Source organism: Falco cherrug, chromosome 1 (genome assembly GCF_023634085.1).
Source record: "Falco cherrug isolate bFalChe1 chromosome 1, bFalChe1.pri, whole genome shotgun sequence".
Taxonomy (NCBI): Eukaryota; Metazoa; Chordata; class Aves; order Falconiformes; family Falconidae; genus Falco; species Falco cherrug.
In genome coordinates, this window is record NC_073697.1 from 16728133 (window position 1) to 16755625 (window position 27493).

Genomic DNA, 27493 nt, shown 5'->3' on the forward strand with positions numbered 1-27493 from the left:
ATTTTAAAAGAAATGTCTCAATCGTTTCCCTTATTCTTACGATAATAAAAATATATTTATATAGCATTTTAATTTATGTGATTTTTTTTTAATTCAGTAGCTGTCCTAATCCTGTAAAATTTATTTTCTATTGGGATTCTTACTAGCTCGAGTTACTAACAGAATTTAGATTTAGATAAATGGTATTTCTTATAATACTCCTTAGCTAACTCGTTAAGATATCTTAAAAAAAACCCCAAACCTTTAGGAAAAAGTACATATTGCTCTTAGTCTGCCTCAACAATCAATTCCTAATGAAGAAAATATTGATGGTTCTGAATAGTCAGTAGAAGTCAAAGAGCATGGCCCCATCACCTGCTCTGTCATTTTCTATAAGTTCCAGTAATATACATATATAGTTACAGATAGAATATTAAACTAATTGGTAATATTAAGTAGTAGTTGTTGTTAAAGGGACTCCCTTCCTTTATTTTGTGATGTAGATAGGAAATATATGAGCAAAATGGAATCTAATTTTTGAGACAGAGGCTTATCTTACAGTTCCTAGCTATAATGTCTTCCAAATATCAATTCCCTTCCTCAATAGATTAGTTGAATACAAATTATAGCTTCAACCTTAACCAGTGCACAAGGACAGGAAAAAAGAAAATCCATGACACACCAGTAAGTGAAATATTTAATGAAACTAAACGGTATTCAGATTCTGCAAAATTCAGCATTAGAACTGAAGTATTAAAGACTGTGAAATCATGCTTGCAAAACTCCAAGGAAATGACACAAAAAGGCAGAAGGAAAAATTCTTTGAAAAAATTTTCAAGCCACACAACTTCTTAAAGGCTAAGGCAGAGATGATATCAAATATTACGACTTACCTTCCTTCATTGACAAGCTCAATAAAGGCAAGGCCAGCATTCTTTTGTATAGAGTTCTGCCACTCCTAGGGAAAACAAAAGAATACTAGTTGTACAAAAACAGAACTAAGAAAAACCATTTTCAGCTACAAAGTCATGCATTTTCTTTTCAATTTTAACAATGTACACCACCATTAGCAAACATATACGGCTTTAGTGGTGTGCTAATCAGGAAGGAAACATTGACAGCATGAAGAAACAGAACAGTATAATTTACTCTGTCATCTTCTGTGGGAGAAGGAACTACAAAAACATTCCACAAATTATTGCATATTTTTCGTTTGCTATGTTATGTAATAATTCTGAACTTACTCTGGTTTCACTGATGCTCTTCATCTTATTGAACCTTGATCATGCTAGAAAAACTGTTTCACATTAATGGAAGGCTTATTCTTTAGATACAGATTTCTCTTATAGCTTGAAGTCTACTTAACATATATGCCGATAATCTCACCTCAGCATCACATAGCCATCTCTACTTAAAAAAAAAAAATCTGCTAATGATCCAAATATTGCATCATTAACACCCAGTACGTTTCCAAAAAATGTTAACACATTTTTAACACACTGAAATGACAGCAACAGCAGACACATGCACTGCACATCTCTCATATCCAACTGAACTCTGAATTACAGCAGAATTCTACACCTCTAATGTAGGTAGGCAGGTTTTCCCTGGCCCCCAGAAGAGAAACAGTGGAAAGCAACCAACCTAGATGACCTATCCCTGGGGCTTGCTTCCCCCATTTGAAAGCTGAAGAGAAGAGAAAACTGGTTAACAAAAACACAAAGAAGATTTTTTTTTAAGCCTCCTAGGCTCAATAAGAACAAGTTGACAGCCAAAAATTAGGGTAGTAAATGCGTGAACCTTATACTTTGGGGAAAATGTAGAGGCATTTGGATAGAACAGGCCAAATGCAACTTTTAGTTTAACATCTACTGCTCTTCTAAACTAATACAAGAGACAGACTCTGCAGCAGACAGATACTTAAGTTTCATATGCTTTCCCACGTCAGCTTCGGTCTTTGCTGTATGAAATAATAATCCTAGTATCATTCATAGCAGTACTTCTACCACTGTGGTTCTTTTCAAAAAATCTCATGAGCTCCAAAACACGCTAAAATTGCAAAACCACAAATATCTCAAACAAATTTCAGATACCTCAATGTAGGCATTTTTAATACCCAGTTTCAACAAGGTACAGTTTTTTGCTGCTCAGCGCTGCAGAACTACCTCTCAGTCAGTGACATGAAGGTTTGATCAGATATACGCAAAAGCCACTAGAATACTGTTCCTTTACAATTTAAATCCTGCCTCACCCCGCCCCCTCAAAAAGAAGAAAAGATTTCCAGATTTCAGATGCAGGGGAGAGATAACTGATCTCTCAAGGCTTGACATGTTCCAGGCCCAACATATTGTTTTATCATTTTTAAGTTGCAACAATGTATTACAATTTTCAAGTAGTCATTATTAAAAGTAGAATAATTGGAATTTGTCATGTATTATTAATCGTGAATTATAAATGTATTTCATGAGGTTTTATATAACTAGTTTACATGCATTAATAAGCAAGCAATATTCTAAGTGTCAGCTCAGTTCCATTTACATGTTATCATATATAGGGGGGTTTGGGTTTTGTGGGTTTCTTTATGGCTACATCAAGTAGCATCATTGGTTCTTATTGCTACATATATCTTACTAACATTTCTCCCACCATCCTTCCCCCAGTTCTCCTCTATTGCCTTCTTATGGCCACCATTACATGGCTTAAAGTTAGTCTGCAAGCTGTCTGAAATAGCTTTAAAAAGCATTTCTTATGAAAATAAAAAAAGCCTTTAACTGCTAATATTCTAAATAAAATAGCACATGCAACTAATCTTCATAAGTTTTTTTAAATGTAATACCAAGCTTTAAATATTTAGCTTCACATGATAACTGAAACTATTCTGTTAGCTTAAATGTGTGAAAACTCAAGAAATGCAAAATAATTTTTTCCATTTATGATACTGTCCATCTGTTGCTCTGCTCTTTAAGAGAGTTCACTACAATACTTGACAATTTAATTGGTGAAGATGGAGGTTGCCAAAAGTGAAAAGAAAGTGCATTTATCCTGATACTTTTCAGCATTTTTCTCTACATCAGACATCATCAAAGAAGGCGTTAGTCTAAACAATTTCATAAATCACAGCTGAACACACCCTAAAGCTAATTTTAATAGTTGAAAGAAAAGACTAATGGTCATCATCTTTCATGATCCATTCAATATTTCCCCACAGTATACATTCTCTCTCAAACAATTACACTCAGTATGCATATTGCATTATTATATCAACATCTTAAGTTATCCATCTCCCAAAGGTATTAGGGAAAAAAACACGTTAAAAGCCTCAAACTCAACCACTAATGCAACTAAATAACTAGAAAACACATTTCAGCACTTTCCTAAGGAAGGACTGTAAGGGAAGATCAACAAAGTCAATAATTTCATACCTGTTCTAAGTTGTACTTAATTGACCATCATTTCCTACGCTATAAATGTTTAGTAACTGAGAGGCATTATCTACTTTTAATGCTTTTGGTCACTGTACACTCAATAGTGAAGCAAGAAAAAAAAAAAAACCTGGAAGCACTAAACACTATCACAAACAGCTCCAATGAAAAACAACCACTACAAGGAGATAAATAAGAAATCACATTTTATTCAAATATTGTATCTGATGTGGAAATTTCCTAGGTTGTTACTGTTGCACCTACCTCCTTAATGGAATCTGTAAACACTTCCGTAAGTACTCTAGATAAAATGCAGGTACTATATCCCTTCCTGAAATGGTGCTTCAAACCTCATCTGAATTGTAATTCTGTATGGAATAACGTATTGCATTTCCTGTAGCTACAGCACAACTCTGCCATAAGCAAAATTATATCCCAGTCCTCTACAGCACCAATTTTAGATCATCAACAAGTTTCATTAACACATTCTAACAGAGTGCACAAGGATCATTAAAAGAGAACATTGAACACTACCAGTCTTCCTACTTTGTCTAGGAAATACAATCTGGCCAAAAACTACAACATACATTAGACCATAAGTTTAGCCTAGTAAAACAATCTTTAGTAATTCTATGTCCTATTTTATTTCATTTCAGTTACATACACACGTGTAGTTCTCTCAGTCCTCAAATGCATTGAAAAGTTTTCATACTACTTGGTCCTCCTATTTCCTTTCTTAAAGGTAAGGTATTTCTCTAATCATATGGCATCATCAGAAAAATGGAGAGGTTCTTTAAGAATTCTGCAATGAACTTGATTTTTCCCGTGTCAACTTTCTTACCAGTCATTTTCTTCCATTTGTTGTTGGCTCCCTACTCATTCTGAATATCCTCATTCAGATCTAATACTTAAGGAGCTTCTTATTTACCCAAACAGGCCTGCCCAAAAGCCTTTTCTATAAGTAGAAGCTAGTAGGAGCCAACTTCAAGAAATGCAGGTGGTTCTTTACACAGTGGGTCACAGATCAGTGGAATCAAAAGATGCTGTGGTGACTAAAATGTCAATAGGATTAAGAGGAGACTGCACAAGTACACAGAAGGAAAATACGTTGATATTAACTAAATACACAGAAATTACATCCAATTCAGAATATACCCCAAGCTGAAAATAGATGGAGAGCAGAAGAGTATTATATACACTTGTACTATTTTATTCTTGAGCATCTCTCTGGCCTACAGTTGGAGATATGACAACATGCACAGTGGAGCCTTTATCTAACCCAAATTCCTAAACTCTAATCACTCAAACAAATGCCAGGAAAATTGTCTGTAATTCGAAGTGCTTGCCTGTAGGCAACAAATGGACATATCCCTCCTCACCTGTACACTTCCAGGAAAGCAACATAACCATATTTCAAACAATCACCCCAAAATACATAAAATACATATTCTTCAAGCTATATAAAAACATTTGCAAGACCAATCCATCAACTGTCTGATGGACTAACAATTAAACATGGATCTTTACCATATTTTAAACATTTCCAATAGATTAAAACTGCTGGTTTCAACTGTAGCAAACTGTACTGCTACTTTCATTCACATATACATACACATGTATACTCCTTAATAACGCATTTTTCTCAGGAACTTAAAAAATATCCTTCTAACAGGGCTAACATATTTCACAATTAAGAATTATATCTAATGGTTGAAATACACACTTATAAGCAAGCAAAAAAAGAGCAAATTCTTTGCTAATCCATCCTTCCCATAAAGCTGATGGAGTTTAATAATTCATTTTGGTTATGAAACAAAGGAGAAGGATGACTTTGGTACGGACAACTATGAATGAAGCACTAAGGAGCAGGGTGGGAAAATGTGTTAACATATGACTAAGAGACATATTATATCCTAGAGTAAAGGTCAAATCTGTATGAAAAACTTGTTCATAGAGAGATATACTAATCTTTAAGTGCCTAAAGTAAACTATCAAGAACTTTTCAGCAGTGTTTGCACTTGGTGTCAGCACTCTCTCAGCACCACATCCACTAAAGGCTTGAATGAACTCAGCAATAAAGAACATATAGTGAAAAGTAGATTATATCTCAGCTGGGGTCTTCATAATTAAAAAAAAGTTAGACTGTATGTTAAGCAGAATATCTGCAAACATAAATTACTTTTAAGGAATTAATGCATACTTAAATTATTTTAATCTACAAAGCTCCATTGAAAAGAATTAAAACCAACATGACATTATGGGAATTCATGTCTAGAAACCCTATGTAGCAATTTAATATCAAAATCAGCACACAATAAGTGTACAAAACAGAAATTTTGCAAGGATGTAGCACATTTTAAGAGTAACATGAAAACACATTTGGAGACAATGTTATTCGGTATATAGAGTGAGTCATACCTGGACACTCAAATAACATTTAACACATAAATCAATAATGGAAGAACTATCAGAAATTGATTGAGAAAAAAATAATTTCGGTAATTATATTTATGGTCCTTTCTCTACAGAAGAACAGCATTGTTGCTGAATCTTGACACAAACAGCAAGCCTGCAAAAATAGTTACTACTATCCTGAAAATTCAGAACATCTTGTCAAGGGAAAAACATATCAAACAGGCTTGGATTTATTGAAATTTAAACAATGGATACTATTCCACACTGAACAATGGCTTGTCTGTGAAAGCTTTAATATGGCATCCATGTAACAAGTCAAGCTATTTCGCTAATCAATACAGAGGTTTTGATTTCAATAAGGGTGATAAAAGTTACTCTAACCCTGGCCAGCTACAAGCTCTCAACAGATGATCATCATTAGGCCTGTATCGGGGTTCCACACACTCAGGCTGTACAAATGTGTCCTATTAGTACATGGTCGGTCTGTTTGGCAACTCCAGTCTTAAGACAAATGGCAGCTGCTGCCCTTCAAGGTCTGAAGTCAAGTCCTCAGGGAATCTAAAAGCCCAACTGGAAAAATCAAGGCCTGTTCATTAGAGACTGCTCGAGGGGAAACTTGTAAGGCTGCCATTAGAACTATATAAAAGAGCTAATTATTTTTATAAGACTTTCAAACTATCAAGCACACTCAGTTACAATAAAAAGTATTTACTGCTGGTATTCCATTAAAAAGACATTGCTTTTTGTCAAAAACTCAGCTAGTGACAGTATACAACTAAAGTCTTTGTATTAAAAATTTTAATGAGTCTTTTAGGAGAAAGTTGTGTAAAATTAACTGGATGAGCTGGCTTCTCAAGTGGAGGTATAACACCAAGCACACTGTTGAGGGAAAATATTTGAAATACACTCATATCAAACTAACAAACTAAACATGGGCTATGATTGTGCATGTGTGACTACCTACTTCTGGAAAAGACAAGAAATTCAAGAAATAAACATGTTCAGTGTTGCAAAGCTGACTGAAAAGGACACATAACACTCTTGTTTCAAACCTATGCTGTTAACGAACAACTGCAAGTGCTGCAGTACACTAGTGTATTGATAAATCAGTCAAAAAGGCACATGCCCCACTTGGTATCAAATAACAAGACTGAGCAGTAAAAAAAAAAAAAAAGAAAGAAAGAAAACCAAGCATGTTTCAGTACTTTTCCTCTGATAAAACACAAAGATTATAATAACAATAGCTGCTTTCATAAAATATACCCTGGGGAAGAGCTGCAACACTATTTTTTTATTCACAACTACAAAATTGTTTACTATTTTAACTATGAAACAGAATCAAAGTGTCTTATACTGAAATATTTTTCCAGCTGCACAGCATGACAATGCTGTATTGAATTCTAATGTTATAACTGCTATAAGTAGGTCACTGCTATAGAGTATTTATTACAAATCTTTTAAAAGTGCTATATGAAATTCATTAGTGTTCCTTGATCAATTCTTAGATCAACATGCACATTAGCTTCCGACAGCCTAATTCAAAAAAGCAATTACAACCCCAGTCTTTATGTAAAAGGACTACAGAAAGAAGTTATGTTAGACCAGTTTAAAAGAATCAAAATGTAAAGAAAACAGATTAGGAATGATTTATATCAATGCCTAGTGCTGAAGTTAATTACAACTAACCCAATAAAATAGTGCCTTTATTATTGTACAGCAAGTAATAACCTTAGACACAGAAAACAGAACTCTTAGCTGACTTTTGCATGCTCAATTCCACAGCACACTACATTAAGAATTAAAGTAGTAGTAAATAAGCCATACAGAAACAGCAGTATTTTTAACTAAAAGCAGAAGACTCCCCTGCTGTTTAACCATTTGGGATATTCCACGTAAACAGAGCTTCCTATAAACTGATATTATGTTGTTAATGACAAATGCCTAAAACTACCTTCTAATGAGAGTTTAATTTCAAATACTTTGAAATTTTGAGTTCAAGTCACAGTGAGTTTTTGTAGATTCTGAAAATTAATGAGAGAGAGAGCTGGAGTAGTTCACATACTTAAGTACTTTGTACAGTAAAATACCAAATTAAAAACTGTCAGCTTGCCAGACAATGCCTTCTATGCTATGAGATTACTCTCCAATTGATAACTGTTGTCTTCTCTACAAACTATGCAAATCTATCCTAAAAGACTCATAAAACATTACAGCACAATCTTTAACAAAAAGCCAGAAAATCTCAACACAGGCTGCAATTGTCATAATTTGTGGTGACACCAAATACTCTTAAAACAGGATTTTAGAAATAAAACTTAAATCACTGCAGTCAGGAAGTTCATATAAAATTATGAAAACATCCCTGTCTGCACACATAAAATGCTATCAGTAATAAACTTCATTTTTGTATCTAGCTTCAAAAAGGTTTGAACATGTATATGAAAAAACATTACATGCCTTTAATAGTGACCTAACTCATGACTTGATGAATAACATTTTACCCCTAGAACCAATGTCACATTAAGATGAAACAGATAAGTCTATGCTAAAGTCCAGTTCCTCTATGGACCCAGTACAGCAACTAACTGTAGAATGGGGAAAAACTGAATGACTGGATCACTGATTTCAGGTCAGTTTCTGATGGAGAAAGCAATTTGCCTTGGCAGTCTCTCTCTCTTTCTTCCACTAGTGGGCTGTTGCCATGACTCCTCATGAAATGAAATTAGGGGTCATGTTTGAGTTCATCTAGCAGCAACCCTTTTCCACCGCAGTTACCTCTTCAGGTTCTTTAACCATCAGCTATTTTCAATGCTGAGATGAAAGACAGTAGCTTCAGGAAGAACAGGAACAGAAATCTTAAACATTAATTGAGAAATCAAAAGTACCAAGCAGTTCTGTAAATATGTAGCAACAGGAAGCAAGAAACTATAAATCAAAGGAGATTAGTCAGAAAAACAGAAGGGAGGAAAAGGGACAACATAAGATGAACAAAGGGAAGAGATCCAAATAGTCAAGTTTAGTACCAGCATAATTTTTGTGGAGAAAGAAAAACAAATCAAGGAATAGCAGGAGTGTAAAGACAACTGCCTCTTGATTTCAGTGCTCTTTTGTTTAGCTGTGATTCTAATTTGAGTTTTTGTAAAAGCACTGCAAGGTAGACTACTAATTATAAGGACAAGAATATCACAGCATACTCACTCGTGCACAGTTGCACTAGTAGTGATGGACTGATTCCACTGATAGCAACATTGACCATCAACAACACCAAAAAGCAGCAACCTTACTGTCTGAAAAGCTTTAACTAAACAAATTTAACTAATGAAGAACTCAATATACACAGTGAATACTATTTCAGAACTAAAAGCCCTTTTATGTTACCCTTTTCCCCAAATGTAGCCTAGTTTCAGGTTAAACTCTCATAATGAATGCATGCAAACAATGAACAAGATTCCTGCTATCACTGTATCTTTGACAGAAAAAAAACGAATGACACCCATCATCACAGGGCTCTATTGACATCTGTCTCTATGCCGCTACAATAAGCACAATAAATAATAATTTCCTGCTCCTTTCATTAAAAATCCTCCCCTGCACTCACCAAGCAAATTCTCAAAAAAGAAAAATATAAGCATTTCTGGTTTAAGTACAAATATAACTAAATATATTTTTTAAAATTCAGAGGGTACTGGAAAATCCAGATGATTCTTCTGAATCAAATTTGACTCAGAATTGGGATCTAATGCCTAAAAGACATTTACCTCATTATCATTGCTGCATAATCTGAATTTCAAGTTTTTTCACTTAAACAACTTACTGTAAAATATAGAAAGATTTCTCTATCATCAACAGCTTTAATGAGACAGAGGTTTTCCCAGTTGTAGACATACATAAAAAGGCACAGATACATAAGATTAAAGGTTAAATAATAAACTGGGACTAGGCAACATCACTATGCAAAGCTTTTCCTGCCAGAATTTTGAGTAAAAAACTATGCTCCCCAAATCACCAGTTTCTTAAGCAGTTTTGCTTGCAAACAGAGATATTCTATTTGCTTTATTAGAATCATACAATTGTTTAGGTTGGAAAAAAACTTTAAGATCATCAAGTCCAGCCATTAACCCAGCACTGCCAAGTCCACCACTAAATCATGTCACTAAGAACCTCATTACGTGGTTTTTAAATATGACCAGGAACGGTGACTCAACCACCTCCCTGGGCAGCCTGTTCCAATGCTTGACAACTATTTCAGCAAGAAATTTTTCCCAACACCCAATCTAAACCTTCCCTGGCATAGGTTGAGGCCATTTCCTTTTGCCCTGTTGCTTGTTACTTGGGAGAAGAGACCGACCCCGACCTACCTACAGCCTCCTGTCAGGCAGTCGCAGAGAGCGATAAGCCCCCCCAGGCTCCTTGTCTCCAGGCTAAACACCCCGGCTCCCTCAGCCGCCCCTCACAACACTTGTGCCCCAGCCCCTTCCCCAGCCCCGCTGCCCGGCTCTGGACACGCTCCAGCCCCTCAGTGTCCCTCCTGCAGCAAGGGGCCCAAACCTGAACACAGGATTCCAGGGGCGGCCTCACCCGTGCCCAGTGCAGGGGGACGGTCACTGCCCTGGTCCCGCTGGCCACGCTGTTGCTGACACAAGCCGGGATGCTGCTGGCCCTCCTGGCCACCTGGGCACGGTGCTGGCTCATGCCCAGCCGGCTGCCCACCAGCACCCCCAGGCCCTTTCCCCCCAGGCACTTCCCAGCCGCTCTGCCCCGGCCTGGAGCGCTGCGTGGGGCTGGTGTGACCCCAGGGCAGGACCCGGCACTCGGCCTTGTGGAACCTCATCCAAGTGGCCTGGGCCCGTGGATCCAGCCTGCCCAGACCCCTCTGCAGAGCCTCCTGCCCTCCAGCAGATCAGCACCCCTGCCCAGCCGGGTGTTGGCTGCAGACTCGCTGGGGGTGCACTCGATCCCCTCGCCCAGATCACAGACAGACACGAACCAGGACCGGCCCCAGCGCTGAGCCCTGGGGAACACCACGTGTGCCCGGCCGCCAGCTGGATGTGGCTCCATTCCCCACCCCCCTTTGGGCTCGGCCAGCCAGCCAGCCTTTTACCCAGCCCGGAGCGCACACGTACAGGCCGCGAGCAGCCGGTTTCCCCAGGAGATGCTGTGGGACATGGTGTCGAAGGCTTTACTGAAGTCCAGGTAAACAACATCCACAGCCTTTCCCTCATCCACTAGGTGAGTTGTCTTGTTGTAGGAGACTAAGTTGGTGTCAGTCAGGACCTGCCTTTCATACACTCCTGCTGGCTGGGCCTGATCCCCAGGTTGCCCTGCACATGCTGCATGATGGCGCTCAGGATGACCTGCTCCGTAACCCTCCCCAGCACCAAGGTCAGGCTGACAGGCCTGTAGTTCTCCAGATACTTCTTCCTGCTCTTCCTGTAAATGGACACCACTTTTTCTAACTTCCAGTCAACTGGGATCTCTCTGGTTAGCCAGGACTGTTGATAAATGATGGCAAGTGGCTTGGTGGACAGTTTCCCAGCTGCCTCAGTACCCTTAGTGGATCCCATCCAGCCCCTTAACTTGTGTTCATTAACACAAACAAAATGTTCACATATTTATAATTAGTATAAAGTCGGCAACAAGCAAAGCTGCTCACTGAACTTTCCATAATCTCATACCCCTCCCCTCCACTAAGCCTCTTTCCATACTCTCAAATTAAACCGACTAGCTGTAAAACAGCAGGGTTTCAAATTAAAGCACACTTTATTTTCAGAGGTCTCCACACTTTGCGGCTGACTTCCTGTCAGGAAGAGTTCCATTTCAGTGCAGAGCCCCATCAGCGGGGAGCTCACAGAATTAAGTGCCAGTTGATATTACTTTGTTTTGCATTTACCACCCATGAGAATATTGTTCAAAGATCTAGTTATAAAGTCAGCATGGTATCATCCTTCTGACTAGACTGCCAAGCCACAGGGTGTGCTCTCACTGCACAAAACTCACCTTAAATGGTGGTGTTTTTTTAAGTCCTAGTGTGCTGGTGAAGCAACAGGATGCCTTTTTTCTTCAGAAAAGTCTTGCTTCTGTAGCTAAATTATGTTCCTTTAGTACTGAACATCTGCAGCATTGTACATGCATGGAAATGAAGCTGTCCTGCTCCACTATCACACCCCAAAAATTCAAATTTACATTAGACAATGCACTCTCCTCCCTAAACATAAAAATGTATACATTAATTATACAAATTCTTAGCAACACTGTTATAAAGGCTAATATTGTTAGCTATGGTGGACATCTTTTCCATTAAGTTCAAACCAGTATCGGGAATCACTGGATTCCTGATCAAATCAAAGTAATTTTCATTTCAAAAGAAAGATTTTCTTAGCAAGAGCCTATAATATCTGAAATGCCTATAGAACTATCACTGAAAATTGTACTTTAAAGAAGAAAATGGGGGGGTGGGGGGCGCGGGAAACCTCTTTCTCCCCCCAGGACTTTACTGTAGGCAACAACTATGTTTTAGTAAGTTGACCTTAGGGAAGTTCATATCTCTGCACTCCATTGTGGCAAACTGTTTTTAATAAGAGTTTTGTGGGTTTTAACCCTATCTTTTATCCATTCCTCTGTCCAAAGTCTACAAGTCATACCGACTTCTATTGTCCCAAGAAACAATGCTGCACACCAGGTCACACTGAAACATCATGGCTTCACTATACCTATCCACTTGTCCCTGTCTACGCACCTTCTTAGTCTAATATATAACACCCATTCCAATTTATTTACATATAAATGTATTTTTTTATTTTTGTTGAAAACAAAGTTCACAATTACTTTCCAGAAAACAGTTGTGTAGTATAAAACAAAAAACACTGTTTTTTTCACACTACTGCAGTTTTCAGCTGCAGCTGTTATAGCCTGCCTTTGTTGAACGTGTCAAAAATACACTGGCTGCAAATTGCTGAGGGTATATTCCAGTGGGTCAAAAGCAGGCCTAGATAAAACAAGTTTTAGTTAGGAAGCCATATCTATTGCTTTAACTATTATTTAAATTTAATATGCAGAAACATCAACCCCATTTCATAAAAGTACACCATACCAGACACTCTTCTGGTTTTCCTCATACTAAATGTAACACAACATTGGTTTTGCTCATCTTAAAATCCCACATGATACACTTCATTTCCAAACTGGGGAGTGAGTAAACCTTTAAAATATTCTCCTAGACCAAGAATTATTAAAAGATATAAGATGACGAAGGCAAAGTACTAGCTCACACATTTTAACGACTGTGACCACTACCTGTCAGGATATAACTATGAAATGCTTATTGCATCGTTAAGTCAAGAAAAGGTCGCTTATTATTCATGCAGTATTGGCAAATCATTTCCAATACATTCCAAGCCACTTCCACACTTAAGACAAAAGCAAAGTTTAAGTTATAAACTCCATTGATTTCTACTACTAAGCAAATTGTCAATATACACCTACTTCATAGACCCATGCAAGAAACAATATTCTATCAGAATTTACTTTTTTAAAATTCAGCCCATGATGGACACAGATGTTTTAAATTCTGTATCTCTAGGCTCTACTAATAGTAAACAAAGCACACTATTGCTGAAGCCAACGAGACCTAAGAGAAAAGACAGCGTTCAAGCATATCTTAAGCATACCAAGCTAGAGCAGGATCGGAGAATTGCAAACCTTAGTGATTACTATGAAGAATAATAGAAGTCTGAAAGAAATATGTTCAAGTGGTCTCCAAGCAATTCCATGGAATTCAACAAGTTAAATATTGCAGACAATTACAGGCAATTAAACTTTCAAACAATTTACAAAGCAACAGGAAATCAAAGTAGGAGTGAAGTTCCAACAGACAAATTTTATGTTATCCTGGAGATTCACACAGAATATATTACAATAATCTAGTTCTGGAGAGAAAGAATCTACATACTGCTTAAGTCAACGAAAAAACCCCCTATACACAGCTAATTTAACACGTAATTTCAACATAATCCAGTTTAAAGGAAAAGTTTTCCCAGCCGTTTCCATTTATTTCAATCTTACCAGAATTGCACTTCAGACCGTTATCTACCAAACTGATCTCCAGTTTCAAACACTTAGAATGTATAACACAGTTCAATGAAGCAAGCAGCAAAATACCCGTAGTACAAGTAATCTATTTGTAATTACTCCAAGTACTATGTTCAGTGACATATACCAAACATAAAATTGTCAATATACACTTTCAGCACCCAAAGTTAGATCCTCAGAGGTGGAGGAAAAACTCCCACTTGGGAAATTAAGAAGTTACACTATGCATAAAAAAAACCCAGATATATCAAGTGTAATGGATAATCCAAGTTATCTAGACAACAGGTTTGATAATATAACCTTCTGTTTTGTCAGAAGGAAACTTACTGACAAGATGGTATCTAAAATCCAAGCACCAAAGTATTTAAGGAGTCTGGATTCCACACGCAGCGCCCTCCCACATCTCAAGGCTTTTAATTCAATTTCTCCAGAGTTAATCCTACTGACCCCTAGCCAAACAGCTCGCTGTCTTGATACCAAGTGCCTTCCAATGCAGGAGAATGCAGAAGCCCTAAACTTTATCCCCAAGACCTTACAGAAAATAACTGATGCCTTCATATATCACACCTAAAGAAGGAATCCTGCAATAGAGGACAACACAGATGAATGACAACATTGTTTTTACAGATCGAGCATGCTTTTTTTCATTCAAAACTGGACCTGTAAATGCCCTTAAGCTTCTAGAGTACTAGCTACTTTGGGAGGATATGCTGAAAGTTTTCCTCTGACAGATTATTCTGCTCTAGTGATAATAACTATTACCTGAAACATCAATTGAAACTTCAGTCTCTTCTATCCCAGGAGAGCATTTTGATAGCATGGCTCCTGGCTACTATGGGATCTACCTTCCCCTCTCTCTAGCTCTGACCACAGGGTTCCACCCTGCAAAACTAGGTCATTGTAGATGAAAATACACATTGAAAGGGGAAAAGAATAACAAGATTTTTTGAAGAAAAATAGTTTATAATATAGAATTGCTTCATTGAAAATATCCTGAAGTAACACTGTACATAAAAAGCTCAACAGACATTTCCCAACTACCTTCCATCCAATAGCATCTTAAAGAAAAATAAGATAAGAATCTTTCATTTTGTATACTTCATACCACTACAATTAAAGTTAGCAGTACAAGGCAAACATCTATGGACACGATTCACACAACATATTCCCCTGAAATGAACAACTTAGATTTTGGGAAGGTCTCTTTTCTATTTTTATTTGTGAAGGTCTAAATAATTTTCATTTGTCTAATAAAGTTACATTTCTAATAATTTTATCATAAAAGCAATCTATTACTGAAGTGGGTTTTTTTTACTCAAATACAGCTACATTCATCTCAGTAAAAACAAAGATCCTATTGGCAGACGTTCACACTGTATGGAAAGAAAAACTTCCAACTCCTGCTATCTTCTAAATGGCTTTTAAAAGGAAATTAGAACATGCATTAAAATTGATATAAAGTCATTTGGCAGCTCACAAAATCCCTAGAAAATTTACCCTCTGTACCAAAACATACATTTTTTAGATCATGGACCTAAAGAATTAATAAATCCTTCTTAACCTTACTTTCAGCTATTAAAAGGCAAAGTGATTAGAAAGAAAAATATTATCTTGATTAAAACATCATCACCTAACACTTGGGGCACACAAAAAGCATACAAACAGCTTTTATTCTCTTTGTGTCTAAACCAGGATATGGTTAGAGTTTTGGTGCCTCTGTTGAGTTCAGCTGCCACGGTATCATAGTGACATTTAGATAACCTATACCCAATTCAATTAAAACTTCGTAGTGAACACTATAGTTATCCATCACATCAAATTGCACTTAAAGGTAAATTAGGAATCAGTGCAGATCACAAAGCATCAGTATAATGTGTTCTCTCTGCAGATAACAAACACTGAAAACCAGTCAACTTCTACACCAACTAAAATCTCTAAGTAATTCAAAGGCTTACCAACATTTTAGAACACACCGCATAAACCCATTCCTGAGGTAAGGAATTCAGATCATTGATACAAAACATTTTTTCTGAGTACAGGATACACAGAAAAACCTGGAAATCCTATTGCATTTTGCAAACTAAGTATTGGGGTGGAGGAGGGGTGCATGTGTGCAAAAATCTGCTGGAAAACTTAACTACCATCCTATTGCTCTTACTTAGAGGAAATACGTTAACATATTGTTTGTATGGGTGCATGACTGCATGTTGATATTATTTAAATAATGATGCTCTTACCAGAGCAAGAGATATGATGCATCTAAGATACTGCCCATGCAAAAGATGAATACTGACTTCTTACTGAGCCACAGAACCCGTTAGCGAAGTGATTTAGTAGCACATGAAACAAAGATGATCATGCTAAAGAAAAACCTTTTGCAAACGTTTCACCATTTAACCAGTGACAATTGGTTTGGCGAGTAGAGTTAGACAAGGAAAAAAAAAAAAAGACAGCTTGCCTACACACAGTAAAGCCAACTTTCACAGTGTAATTTTTTCTGCTTTAATACTGCTAATCAGCCTCTACTGTATTTTTAAGATGCACATGCACCTCATTGGATCACGCTTTTCTCTCCAAAAAATAACTCCAAAACTGATCAGCACAGTGCATGACATATTCAACTGTAATCATACTTCATTAGGCCATATGAGCTGATGCTATCACTGCACACACACAAAAAAAATAATCTGGAGTTTATGCTTCCTTCTTCCATCGCCCCATAAAAGACACACTTTATCAAGGTCTAATATAAATTTAACAGCTACAGCTATATAGTTATATTGCAATATATCATATCAATATTTCTAGAAGATAAAATACCTGGAGTTTACGTGTATTAAAACATTGGTCTTCATTTTATATATGCCATCAGCTATCAAGAATATGCCCTTAATCCCTTTGAAACAACAAGGGGCAGAGGAAGGAGAAACCAAGTAGCTTTTATACCTTGAACCAGCAAGCAAGGTATATGTGCAGACAGTGGTGGTGGTGTCATAAAAGTTTATTAATTTTTAATTGCAAACTTTTTAAAAGGTTGGGTGGCACTCCACCAATTTTAAAAAAATATACAAGAGCTGAACAGTATTTGAGTCAGTTAGTGTAAGTTTATTATACGGTCTAAAAAATTTAGATTCAATAGACAAAAAAATCTCTTAAGTCAAAGATGGATCTGACAAGAACCCCCTAATTAGTTCTCTTACACATATTCCACTGACAATTCAGTTGATTTACTACAGAGAGAAGCATTTTTCAACTGCTTCAAATTCTGTAAGGTCAAAGCATCAAGGCAACCTATGGAACCTATTTCACCTAACTTTATACCTTTTCACCTTGGAGTTAATAATAATATAATAATACAAAAATGCTTCATGTATGTGAGCAACTGATAAATGTTTTTAGTACCTTCATGAGATAGTAGGGAAGATCACAGTTTTTCCTATTTAGTCACATATTTCACAAAAACATCTGACAAATGAAAGGAAGCACAGTAGCCTATTTGCTTTGTGGATAAACATGCCCTCAATTCATACACGCCCCTTTGCGTTTTAGGCATAGGAATTCCTTTTAGATGAAAATGCTTTATTCAAGGGTGATATCACCGTTTCTCCAGGCAGAAGCCTTGCCTCACAATAGCACCTTTAACATCCTGACGTCACTCATTTAAAAAGGGTAACAGACACAGGACTTCTCTCTTTTGGCTGGTTTAATTACCCCGAAAGGATGCCAGGCCAGACTAGATGGTGCTTCTAGGTTCACTGTACTGTATGCATTTCTGATAAATGGGAAAAGAATAGATGACCTGGCAGAAGGCTCAGACAATAACATGTGATTTACAGGACATGAATGCAGCTACTATAAGATTTATCTGACAGCCCTCTCCGATAGTGGACTGTTGAGTATCCGATGGAATGATTTCTAGTCTGGAAAGTCTGCTACTGAGTAGCCATACACATTATTTATTTATTAGATGTTTTGGGTTGAAACCATTTTTAAATGATGCACTTCACAATGCTCAGCCATAAATTTAGTTTTAAACCCTAGAACGGAGGTAGTGTTATTGGAATGTGTGTCAGACTGAATTAGGATGAGCAACACAACGCTTTTATAAAGTGGCCTTGAATGCAACGTCGATTCTTTAAAAAATGATATTAATGTCAAATCAGCAGGAACACTTTGCAGTAATATTAAATGAAGGATTTCTTTATGTTTTGATAGATTTATATAAATGTAAGTATACAGAGAGACACGTCTCCAAATGTAGCATGTCTATCAAAAAAAACACAACTGTTTTTGTCTCAGAAAAAGCCTTTTGTCTGTATCTCAAACCACCTGTTTCTCTTTTTACCTTGTGTTAAACATAAAACAATATATCAACACATAAACACTGAAGGAAAACACAAAAACAAAGGTCTTTTTCCATATGCCTAAATATATGAAGTTTAAACATGAGAAGAAATTAACCAGATGTCAAAAATTGTTTCAAAGAATGGTATCTTTTGAATTTATGTCACTTTGCCAGGGAGATTTACTTTCACAATTTTATGAAAAAAATTACTTCTGAGATATTATTCCATTTTGCACTGCTAAGAAAAAACATATTCCAGCCACAAATTTAAATCAGAAAAATTACAGATGTTTCAGAAAAACAATCCAAGTGCTCACATCACATATACAATGTTTAAAACAAATTTTCAGAAAGATGTTACCATAAAACCCACCAAAGATATTAATCAGAGCAATCTTTCAATTTCATAAAATGATGGCTGACAAATTTGTGAAGTTTTAAATCAAATTTGCAGATACTTACTTTGCAACTATGCCACATTATTTATGTGATTAAAAACTAGTTTTTGACCTGATCTTTTGATCTTTGGCACTTCATCCTCTCCATCTCCTCTTAAAAATTAATTAAAATTTTAGCAAAAGGATATCACTTCACTTCCCACCCTATCTCGGGCCAAAAAAAAAAAAAAAAAAAGAGAAAAAAAAGAGAAAAATCAATCAAGCTCACCCCCATCTCCTCCCAGTATCTGTAAAATGTCAGCTCGAAATTCAATTTCATATCTCTCAAGCTTTCATGTAGCAAAAGACAGTTTACTTCTTAACAAAATAAATCACTTCTGTGATTGCCATGCTGACCTCTTTGAATTAGGAAAATTCAAAGTGAAAAATGTAATTATCACCCCAGAACAATCCGTATACATCTGGAGCTAATTTCAGATTCATTTCTCACATCATTTTTCATATTCTGCCAAAAATTACAGCTGCTATATAACTTTAAAAAGACTTTGAGGGCTTTGTGACTTTATTGGTTTATTTCTACTACTATACAAAGAACAACCTCAGACTCTGCAACTAGCACTGCTAAGCAATCACAAAATCCTCAATTTGATTAGATTAACATTAAGTGGCACTGTGACACATATGACAAATAGATGCATTAGAGCACGTCATTTATTCCTTATCCTCTCCCCTTCCCAAACCAAACAAGTGACGTACAGTACAGAGCACAACATGATTTTTAAAAAGATTAGATTACCCTACCAAAAAAGAAGGAAAGGTCAACCACTAATTATTGATACAAGCAGCATGGATACTGAAAACTAATTTTTAAAATGGTAATACCAAGCTGTCAGGCACATATTTAATACTCAGATTAGTTTTACTCTAATACATTAATGAATGAACAGTTAAAACTTGTATATGGATGTACGGATTTGTAGCAAGGATTCTTTTCTAATTTAAATCAGCAAAAAATTCATATTCTAGGAGTCGTGAACAATGCCTGCTTCCAGTATTGCCGTATGTAAAAATAACCATCTCTAAATTCCAAAAGTTCCATAAGGAATATTAAATTCCTTTCAGGGTAAAAATATATTTCCTGAGGAAGATGGAAAACTAGAACAAAGTTCTAGATACATTCATTAATAATAAGCTCACCAGAAAACATAACTACTCTTCACTAGTTCATTGTAAAATCTATTAGGTGTAATCTCCAGAAGTAATTGTTCTTATTGCACTTTATTGACAATGCAGACTATCGATTTTTCACACCTTCTATGATTCTTTCATTTGTATTCATGAAATGTCTATCAGCACACTCTAAATAAATTTGGCAATATAGGCACTAAAACGAATAAATCGATGTGAAGAAACATTAATTTTGCATTATCCTTATTCGTCAGGCAAGCAAACCATAAGGGTTGTAAATGAAGGTCAAAGGTTTTGAAATGGGTCAGAACCCTTGACCTCTAGACCAATACCATTCCCATTAAAAAAGGCTATTTTAAAGTTTTAAGTAGGGGAATTTACTACCAGAAAGGTATCATTTTTAAGGCACCAGAAGAAAGGCTCAATAAAAACAGTCTTCCATTTAATTACAAAAAAGAAAGCAAGAAACCTGAAAAGAAAATCCAATTAATATAGCATACACATTTTTAAGAAAGATCCTCAGGCTCTGGCTCTTTTCTAACCACAGGAACAGGCAATTCCCAGGTTCTTCAATATCTAAAGTCAGTTTGCCTTTAGGAATGTAGAATGCCCAAACTGCTCACAACTGTGGTTGCTTTCCTAATTTTTTCTCGAATTCTTAGTATTTGTCAAATCAATTGAGAATGACAGGGTTCCAAAACTCTTTACCACTCATAGCATAACCTCTACACAAAAGGAAAAATTCTATTTTTCCCAGAGGATTCAGCATGCCTAGATGCAGAAATCAGTTTCTATAACCTTAATATTTTATTGATCCCATTTTATCTTACAAAAATGACAGCATAGAATTACTTAGGCACACCACCATCAAGGTTATGTAAATGCTCAATAGTAAGGTAACATAAAACCCTTAGTATCTTCTCTCCAACTGAACAGATGCAGTTACTGTGAATTACTTTTTTTAATCAAAAGGCCCTGCACATAATCTTTTTACCTATTACACATAATCTTAAATTTAAAGTAAAATTTTAACTGTAATTTCCATTGTGCTCAGAGATCAGACAACTTCATTACTTAAACCTCACCTGAGAGCAAAGAAGCATCACCAGCTCCACAACTGAACTGCTAGATTTCATGCACACAAGACCTACAAAAGGAAAAAATGGTATACATAAATGTGTGCTTATACGGCACCAGCTGTTAACACAAACTATTTTGAGATGCAAAAGATTAGAAGCATTTTGACAATCAAAAGAAAGCTGAAATTCTCATACCACTTCCAGTTCAATTCTGTACTTTACCAGCACAAAATAAAAGTATCTATGTGAGAGGGAGATCATAAATTCCATGCCTTGCACCTAAAGATGCACCTAATAGTAACACATTAACTCCATTATTCACTTTCATAAATATTTGTGTGTCAAAATGATCAGAAGTGTGGTTAACATACGTTATATTAATCCACTGTATCTACATTTTGCTATTTCTTGAAGCACTGGGTCATTATATATGCAGAGAAGGGAAATGGCTTTATGACCTTTGCTTTCTCCATTGCACGTTCTCCTTTCAGCCCCCAGCTATCAATCAAGTTTCCATTTTGTTTCATGGCAGCAGACATCCCAAACACTCTTATTAGTACTTTGACCCTTAACCCCACACTAAACCTTAGCAGAAGTGCAAGCAGTAACTTATTATATATTCTCAATTGTTTATAAACTAATTTGACTAATATTATTATTTGTATTCGCATTTTGGGGGGGTGGCGATTTAGGCCCAAAACCTGCGTTTGTGTGTTTATTTTTATCTAGACAGTTCATACACTCCCAATAATTTTCCTGCTCTTTGTCATCCAATTTATGAAACACTCATCTCTCTGTGTATATAGTCTATATTATAGACAAAATACTTTCAAACCAGATTATCTTTATCTTCAGGCAAGAAAAAAAAAGTATAACTAAATAGAATCTTTACTTCCCTGGCAAATAAAGCTTTGAAAAAAATCTCTTTCCTGTTATTCCTATTAAATGAATGAAATTTTTCACAAGGCAGCTTCCATTAAAATGTATATCAGCTCACATATACATCAATGCTCACATATATAATCAAAAGTAGAAGCCCATCTTTTCCAGTCTTAGAGAAGAAATCCATACACTTCTTCCTATCCCAAAAGGTAGGCAAGCTAAATTCCTAAACTAAATAATTTTAATTTCAGTGAAGTTTAATGAAGTCTCAGTTTGGTATCAGCAGTCTCCAGTGAAAACACCTACCAGTGTTTGATACTCTAATTATGTTTGTGGCAATACTAATCATATTCAGCACTACATACAGGATGCCTGTCCTAATCCACTAAACAACAAGTAGTTTCAAAAATATTTTTTAAAAAAGAACTTTAATTCCACAGGAAGCAACTATCTATTAGTGCAAACACAGCTCATGTGCAAGCAATCAGCTCAAGTTAAGCAACCGTGAGCTTCTAACATGGCAGTGCTCATTACTGGAAGCTGCAACAAGCTCAGACCCTAACTGAATTCCTTGCTTTAACTGGACAAAACCTGCAACTTTCACTCTAAAAAAAATTAAAAGCCAAATAAATCAGTGGACAAAGCAATTCATATGATATAACCAAATAATGAGAAAACTGAAAAACTATTGTTCACTACTAAATTCAGTGTTCCAATAAACATGATTTTTTAAAAATTGAAGCCATTAATGTCTGCATTGCAGACTTAAGCTTTGCTTTTAAACAGAGAAACCACCAGTAGAAAGAAAACTCAAAGCTCAATCATTTTAAGCCAACACCAAGAAAAGTCATGATCATCGTGTTGTGCACTTGAATCTTCACCTTCCCAGAAGCACCAGAGAATTATTCAACACTGACAAAGTATCTCTTATCCGTATGCCTGCCTGCCAATTAGAAAACAAGAAGACAGAAGCAGATTCACATGCAAGAGATACCCCATAACATGCTCTGCTGACGGAGTTCCCAAGAAGCCTTCTGTTATCACAATATATCACAATAAAAATGCAAGGTCTTTGTACTTCACTTTCCACCCTATATACTTTACTTTGTACAGAAGTGTTGACTCTGACACCAAGTTTTCTTTTTAAGGCTCACTAAACACATCTCATACACCAGCTTCTATGGGGCAATTCCCTGGAAGAGTTGGAAAACTACAGAAAAGACAGCTGCAGTTGGTCCTACACGATGAGATATAGAAAACTATGATATGTGCTGAGGGCAAAGCGATAGCAGAGACTGCAAAGATGAGGAGGCAATGACAATGACCTCAGAAGACTAAAGACAGAGGAACAGCAGGCAGTGAAATCCAGTGGACAGCTCTGTGTGGAAGGCAGGAAGAAAGCTTCTAAGGCAGTCAGCAAAAAAAGAAATAGAATTTTTTAGCCTCCCAAAGTAAAACAAAGCACACACAAAAAAATACTTTTAAATGGAAACTTACTTGTACCTTCTATGAGCAATTCCTGCCCGTGGCTGCCCAAAAGAGTCCGAGAAAGAAAGGGAGCAAAATCCACAAAAATCTCTCTCAGAAGTGGGGCAGCTTTTTCCAAAGCATGTTCAAGCCTGTCTGTAATGCTAGTAGAGAGATACATGTGATTAACAAAAAAAGAAGGAAGTTGCTGAAATTCTGTAAAAAGGAGTATAGGTTTTGGTAATGTTTAAATGATATGATAAGGAGGAATCAATAATCCAATCATATTTTCCCCTAACCTTCATTAGGTACTGAACATCAGCAAAACAACACCCTTAAGTGATGTGGAATCTGATTATTAACTGTAACACCAAAAATGCAAGCTCACAGCTATTCAGATGTTCAGCCAAAATAGTTACCTCATATTTGAAGCAGAATCTTCAGGCACGGAAGAAACGGTAGGAACAGATGGCAGTTTTGAATTAGAAGAGCCCCTTCCTACAAGAGAAAGTAATAAATAAGCAAATAACATAAGAAAACATGCCTGAGGCTAGACAACTGGACCAGAAACTAAAGCTGTAAGCTCAACCTCTGAGAAACCATGGTTTTCAAGTGTCTGTGAGGACTACGTAAACCCTTTCACCTCTTTGTACCTCAAACTTTATTTGCTATAAGACTCCTATTTACTTACATTTGCATTTACCAGCTATGTCATGGCTAGCTTTTAAAAATTTGCTCTAGCACAAACAAATTAATTCAAAGAAGCTTTGCAGTTTGCTTTGTGAAGGAAGTCAGAGTAGACTGCAGTGATCCCTTCTGGCCTTACAAGCCATGATTGCCTCTGAAGAAATATAAGAACACTTACGATCTTAAGCAATGAATATAAATGATGTCTTACACCCTTAATACTACTGTAATGTACTAATATACACTAATAACTAAAATATAATAATATAAAGCCAAATGGTAACATTTTAAAGCATCTCTTTTGGTTACTGGAAGAGCTCATCCAATTTCAAGAACTTACACAGAAGACCCCGACTTTTTCGTCTAAAACATGCTTGTGTCAAAATGAAGCAGAATACAGAAAGAGTGGCTATTGTCAACACCCTATTTTAAATTTTTGCAACACTGGGACTCTGACAAAGACAGCTATGATAAAATTCTCCATTGCATTGCCAGCATCATTAGCATGATAGCAGTAGTATAACCTCATTTATGAGTTATTAACTTTGCCACATCAATTATTCAAAGGTCGATAGGGAAGACTGGGTCATTTATGTATCCTACACTTAGAAAAAAAAAATGCAATTGTGTTATGTCAAATTGACACTACATGGCTCTCATCAGCAGAATAGGAATCTGTAAATACTAAATTCTGCTGTTCAGTATATAAAGAGAAATACAACCTCCATACTACAGTATGGATTGGTATTAGCAATGATGAAGAGGGGGTATGCAAGACAGCCAGAGATTTCACAGATATTTGCTGCCAGGATAGGAACGGTGACTCACAAATCTTGCATTGCATTCCAAACTATAGAGAGGAATGAATCTCAGCAGACAGATTTCTGTGCATTTCCCAGGAGCACGACTGCCTCTAGTCCATCTGCAATCCTATCTCTTTCCAACCTTAGACCCTGTCCTATTCTCTTTCCTCACACCTCGCCAGTTTTAGAGTCTTATGCTGTTGGAAAGGGGGGGGAAGGTAAAAAACAAGGTAAAAAGCATGAAAGAAAAGAGTTTAATTACTTCAGTTCTCACATTTACCTTAGCAGAGATGAGACTCTTACTCAGAACTATAACTACAGAAAAAATCCTGATCGTACCGCCTACACTGGAGTGAGCTCAGTCAAATGCAACCTGTCTGGAAATAACCTGACAAGATCTTGAAAGCATCTACCAAATTGTGTCAAATACAACTTTTCCCAAGTCTTTTTGCTTGACTAAAGTGGAACAGATTTGTAAAGAGATGGTAAAGACGGATCTCTAGGATACTACATTTATTTCTCCTGTCAAATTTCAAACTTCCTCTCCAAAACACCGGCACACAGAGCTTCCCCACAGAAATATTGGAGGGTTTTGCAGTTTGGTTCCCCCCCACCCCCCGATCTGGGAAAGATGTTTTTCCTCTAATCTTGCTTCAAAGGCAGCACAGAAACTAATACATTAAACCAATGCTGAAAAGTTTTGCTCTTATTTCTTTTTCTTTCTCCAGAAGTAGGAGATATCTTTGGGAATGTGGAGATATCTTTGGGAATATGATTTGCTCACACTTTTCATAAATTCAACATGAATCTCTTATTTTGAATTTTGTTTAGGATGACAGGGTCAGAAAGAAATTTTGAATGACCCATACAAAGTGAAGGACAAAGTGGGAAAAAAAGTGTTAACTGAAAGCAGGGTGGAATCGAAGTCTCCTGGGCATTGTTTCCTAAATAATTATTCTAATGAAGGCAAATCAAAGACATATTTCTGAAAATTTCAATTGTCACTGCTAGATTTTGTAAATATTTTCAAAACTTTCATGGATACAATTCCATTTCTTTAAGAACTAGTTTTACATAGTCAAACCACCAAGAAGTATTTTAGGTACTCCCAAAGGAAAACCAGTCAAATGATGTGCTGAAAATTCAAACAGAGCCTCCTGTACAGAAAAAACAAAGCTCACAGAAGGAAACAAGCCACATGATTCAGTGGTTTCAAAGGCTGTTTGTGGGATACTTAATAGCTACAGTCCTTCAATTCCTTCTTTTTTTTTTTTCTTTTTTTTTTTTTTAAATTTACACAAATACATTCACACTTCAGTATTCACAAAGATTTAATCCAACAGGCAGTGTATTTAAAGCAATTATTTCATTTTCATGATAACCCAGCTTTCTCCCTGAAACCCAACATCCCTGTTCTCACTAAACAAGCCCCTCTAACTTGAAAATATTGTTAAATCCACAATCCTAGTAGTGGACTTAAAGCCCATACATGGCACATAAGGGGAAATCGGCACACTGATCTGGGTATTTCAACAAAATACAAAACTGAAATGGCATCCAAAGCCTTCAAAATAAGAAAACCCTCTCAACATGCAGATTGCACATGTAGAATGTCTTGTTATATAATGCTTGCGTGCTTTTTACTACATATAAAATCTTTGACCAGTAATCCACTAATTATTGGGTATGTCAGAAAGTCAAAGTATACACAACTAATATCCCACCATATTAAATGCATAGCAAAATGAAGGATCACTGTATCAGTAAAAAGACTTAACAGTGCAGCATAGTAGCAGGAATTTTAAAATTAAACAAGATGAAAATAATTCACTGGAATATTTAAGCCACGAGCAAAATAACCGAAGGAAAAATTAGAAAATAACTGACAGGAAATATCTAAGGATAATGAAAGGGTGTAACAGCCATCACAAAGCCAATAAAGAGACATACACTCAATCTGGGGTAACTGGAATTTTTTGTTGTTTTATTTTGTGGGATGGATTGTGTTTTTTGTTTGGTTTTCTGTTTTTACACACAATGGCACCAGTAAAAATGGTTAGAGTGGGAGGTAAAGGAAATCACTTAGCAACACAGGACATGATTTTTTTTCTTCTAGAAATCAAAACAAATTGTGCTTAACAGATTAGGTATAAATGTAAAATTCTATGAAGTTTTAAGTTAAAATGAACTTTTAAATATAGACATAACAGAAAAAGCACTGATAATTTGAATTTGACAAGCGCATAAGGCAGGCGTCTATATAAACTGATATTCTTTTTGAAGATTATGTAAGGATATTTATGGCCTGAATTTCTTCATGCTTATCATCACCTAAATCCACATTCCAAACTCAAATATATTTCACTAAAAGGGGTGAATCTCAGATTTATCACAGCAGAGACTTTCAGGGTGGTTTTAGATAGGATTAGGCACAGTAATTTTTGCATTCATATTTTGTTTTGTGGAAGTACTCTTTTAACTTCATTTAACTTAGAAATGGCTTTTTATTCTACTAATTTTTCTGCCTTTAGTAAAAAAAAATTGAAATACTTCAGTAGCATATTTTCATCCACAACACACATGTGAGTAAGTGCAGTAGCTACTTCAAACATGTGGAACTAAACTGACTTATCTCTTCCTTATCCTTTCACTGATAAACTGGCTCCTTCAAACTGACAGTTTTACAGACATTTGCAAGAACATAAAAGAAAATGCAAATAGATCATCTGTCTAGCACCCT

At 36.2% G+C, this 27493-nt stretch overlaps 1 protein-coding gene across 4 annotated transcripts in view; it reads right to left on the reverse strand.

The window, feature by feature from the left end:
* LRBA (LPS responsive beige-like anchor protein) overlaps nt 1-27493 on the reverse strand; it is a 410948-nt gene that overhangs the window by 279951 nt on the left and 103504 nt on the right. For 3 of the 4 annotated variants that reach the window (XM_055700881.1, XM_055700880.1, XM_055700878.1), the window contains 4 exons: nt 23683-23761; nt 23294-23427; nt 20921-20982; nt 873-937 (listed from right to left, as the gene is read on the reverse strand). In XM_055700881.1, the coding sequence (XP_055556856.1) occupies nt 873-937; nt 20921-20982; nt 23294-23427; nt 23683-23761 (340 nt within the window). The remainder of the gene's footprint in view (nt 1-872; nt 938-20920; nt 20983-23293; nt 23428-23682; nt 23762-27493) is intronic. The other variant, XM_055700879.1, reaches the window with a different exon arrangement.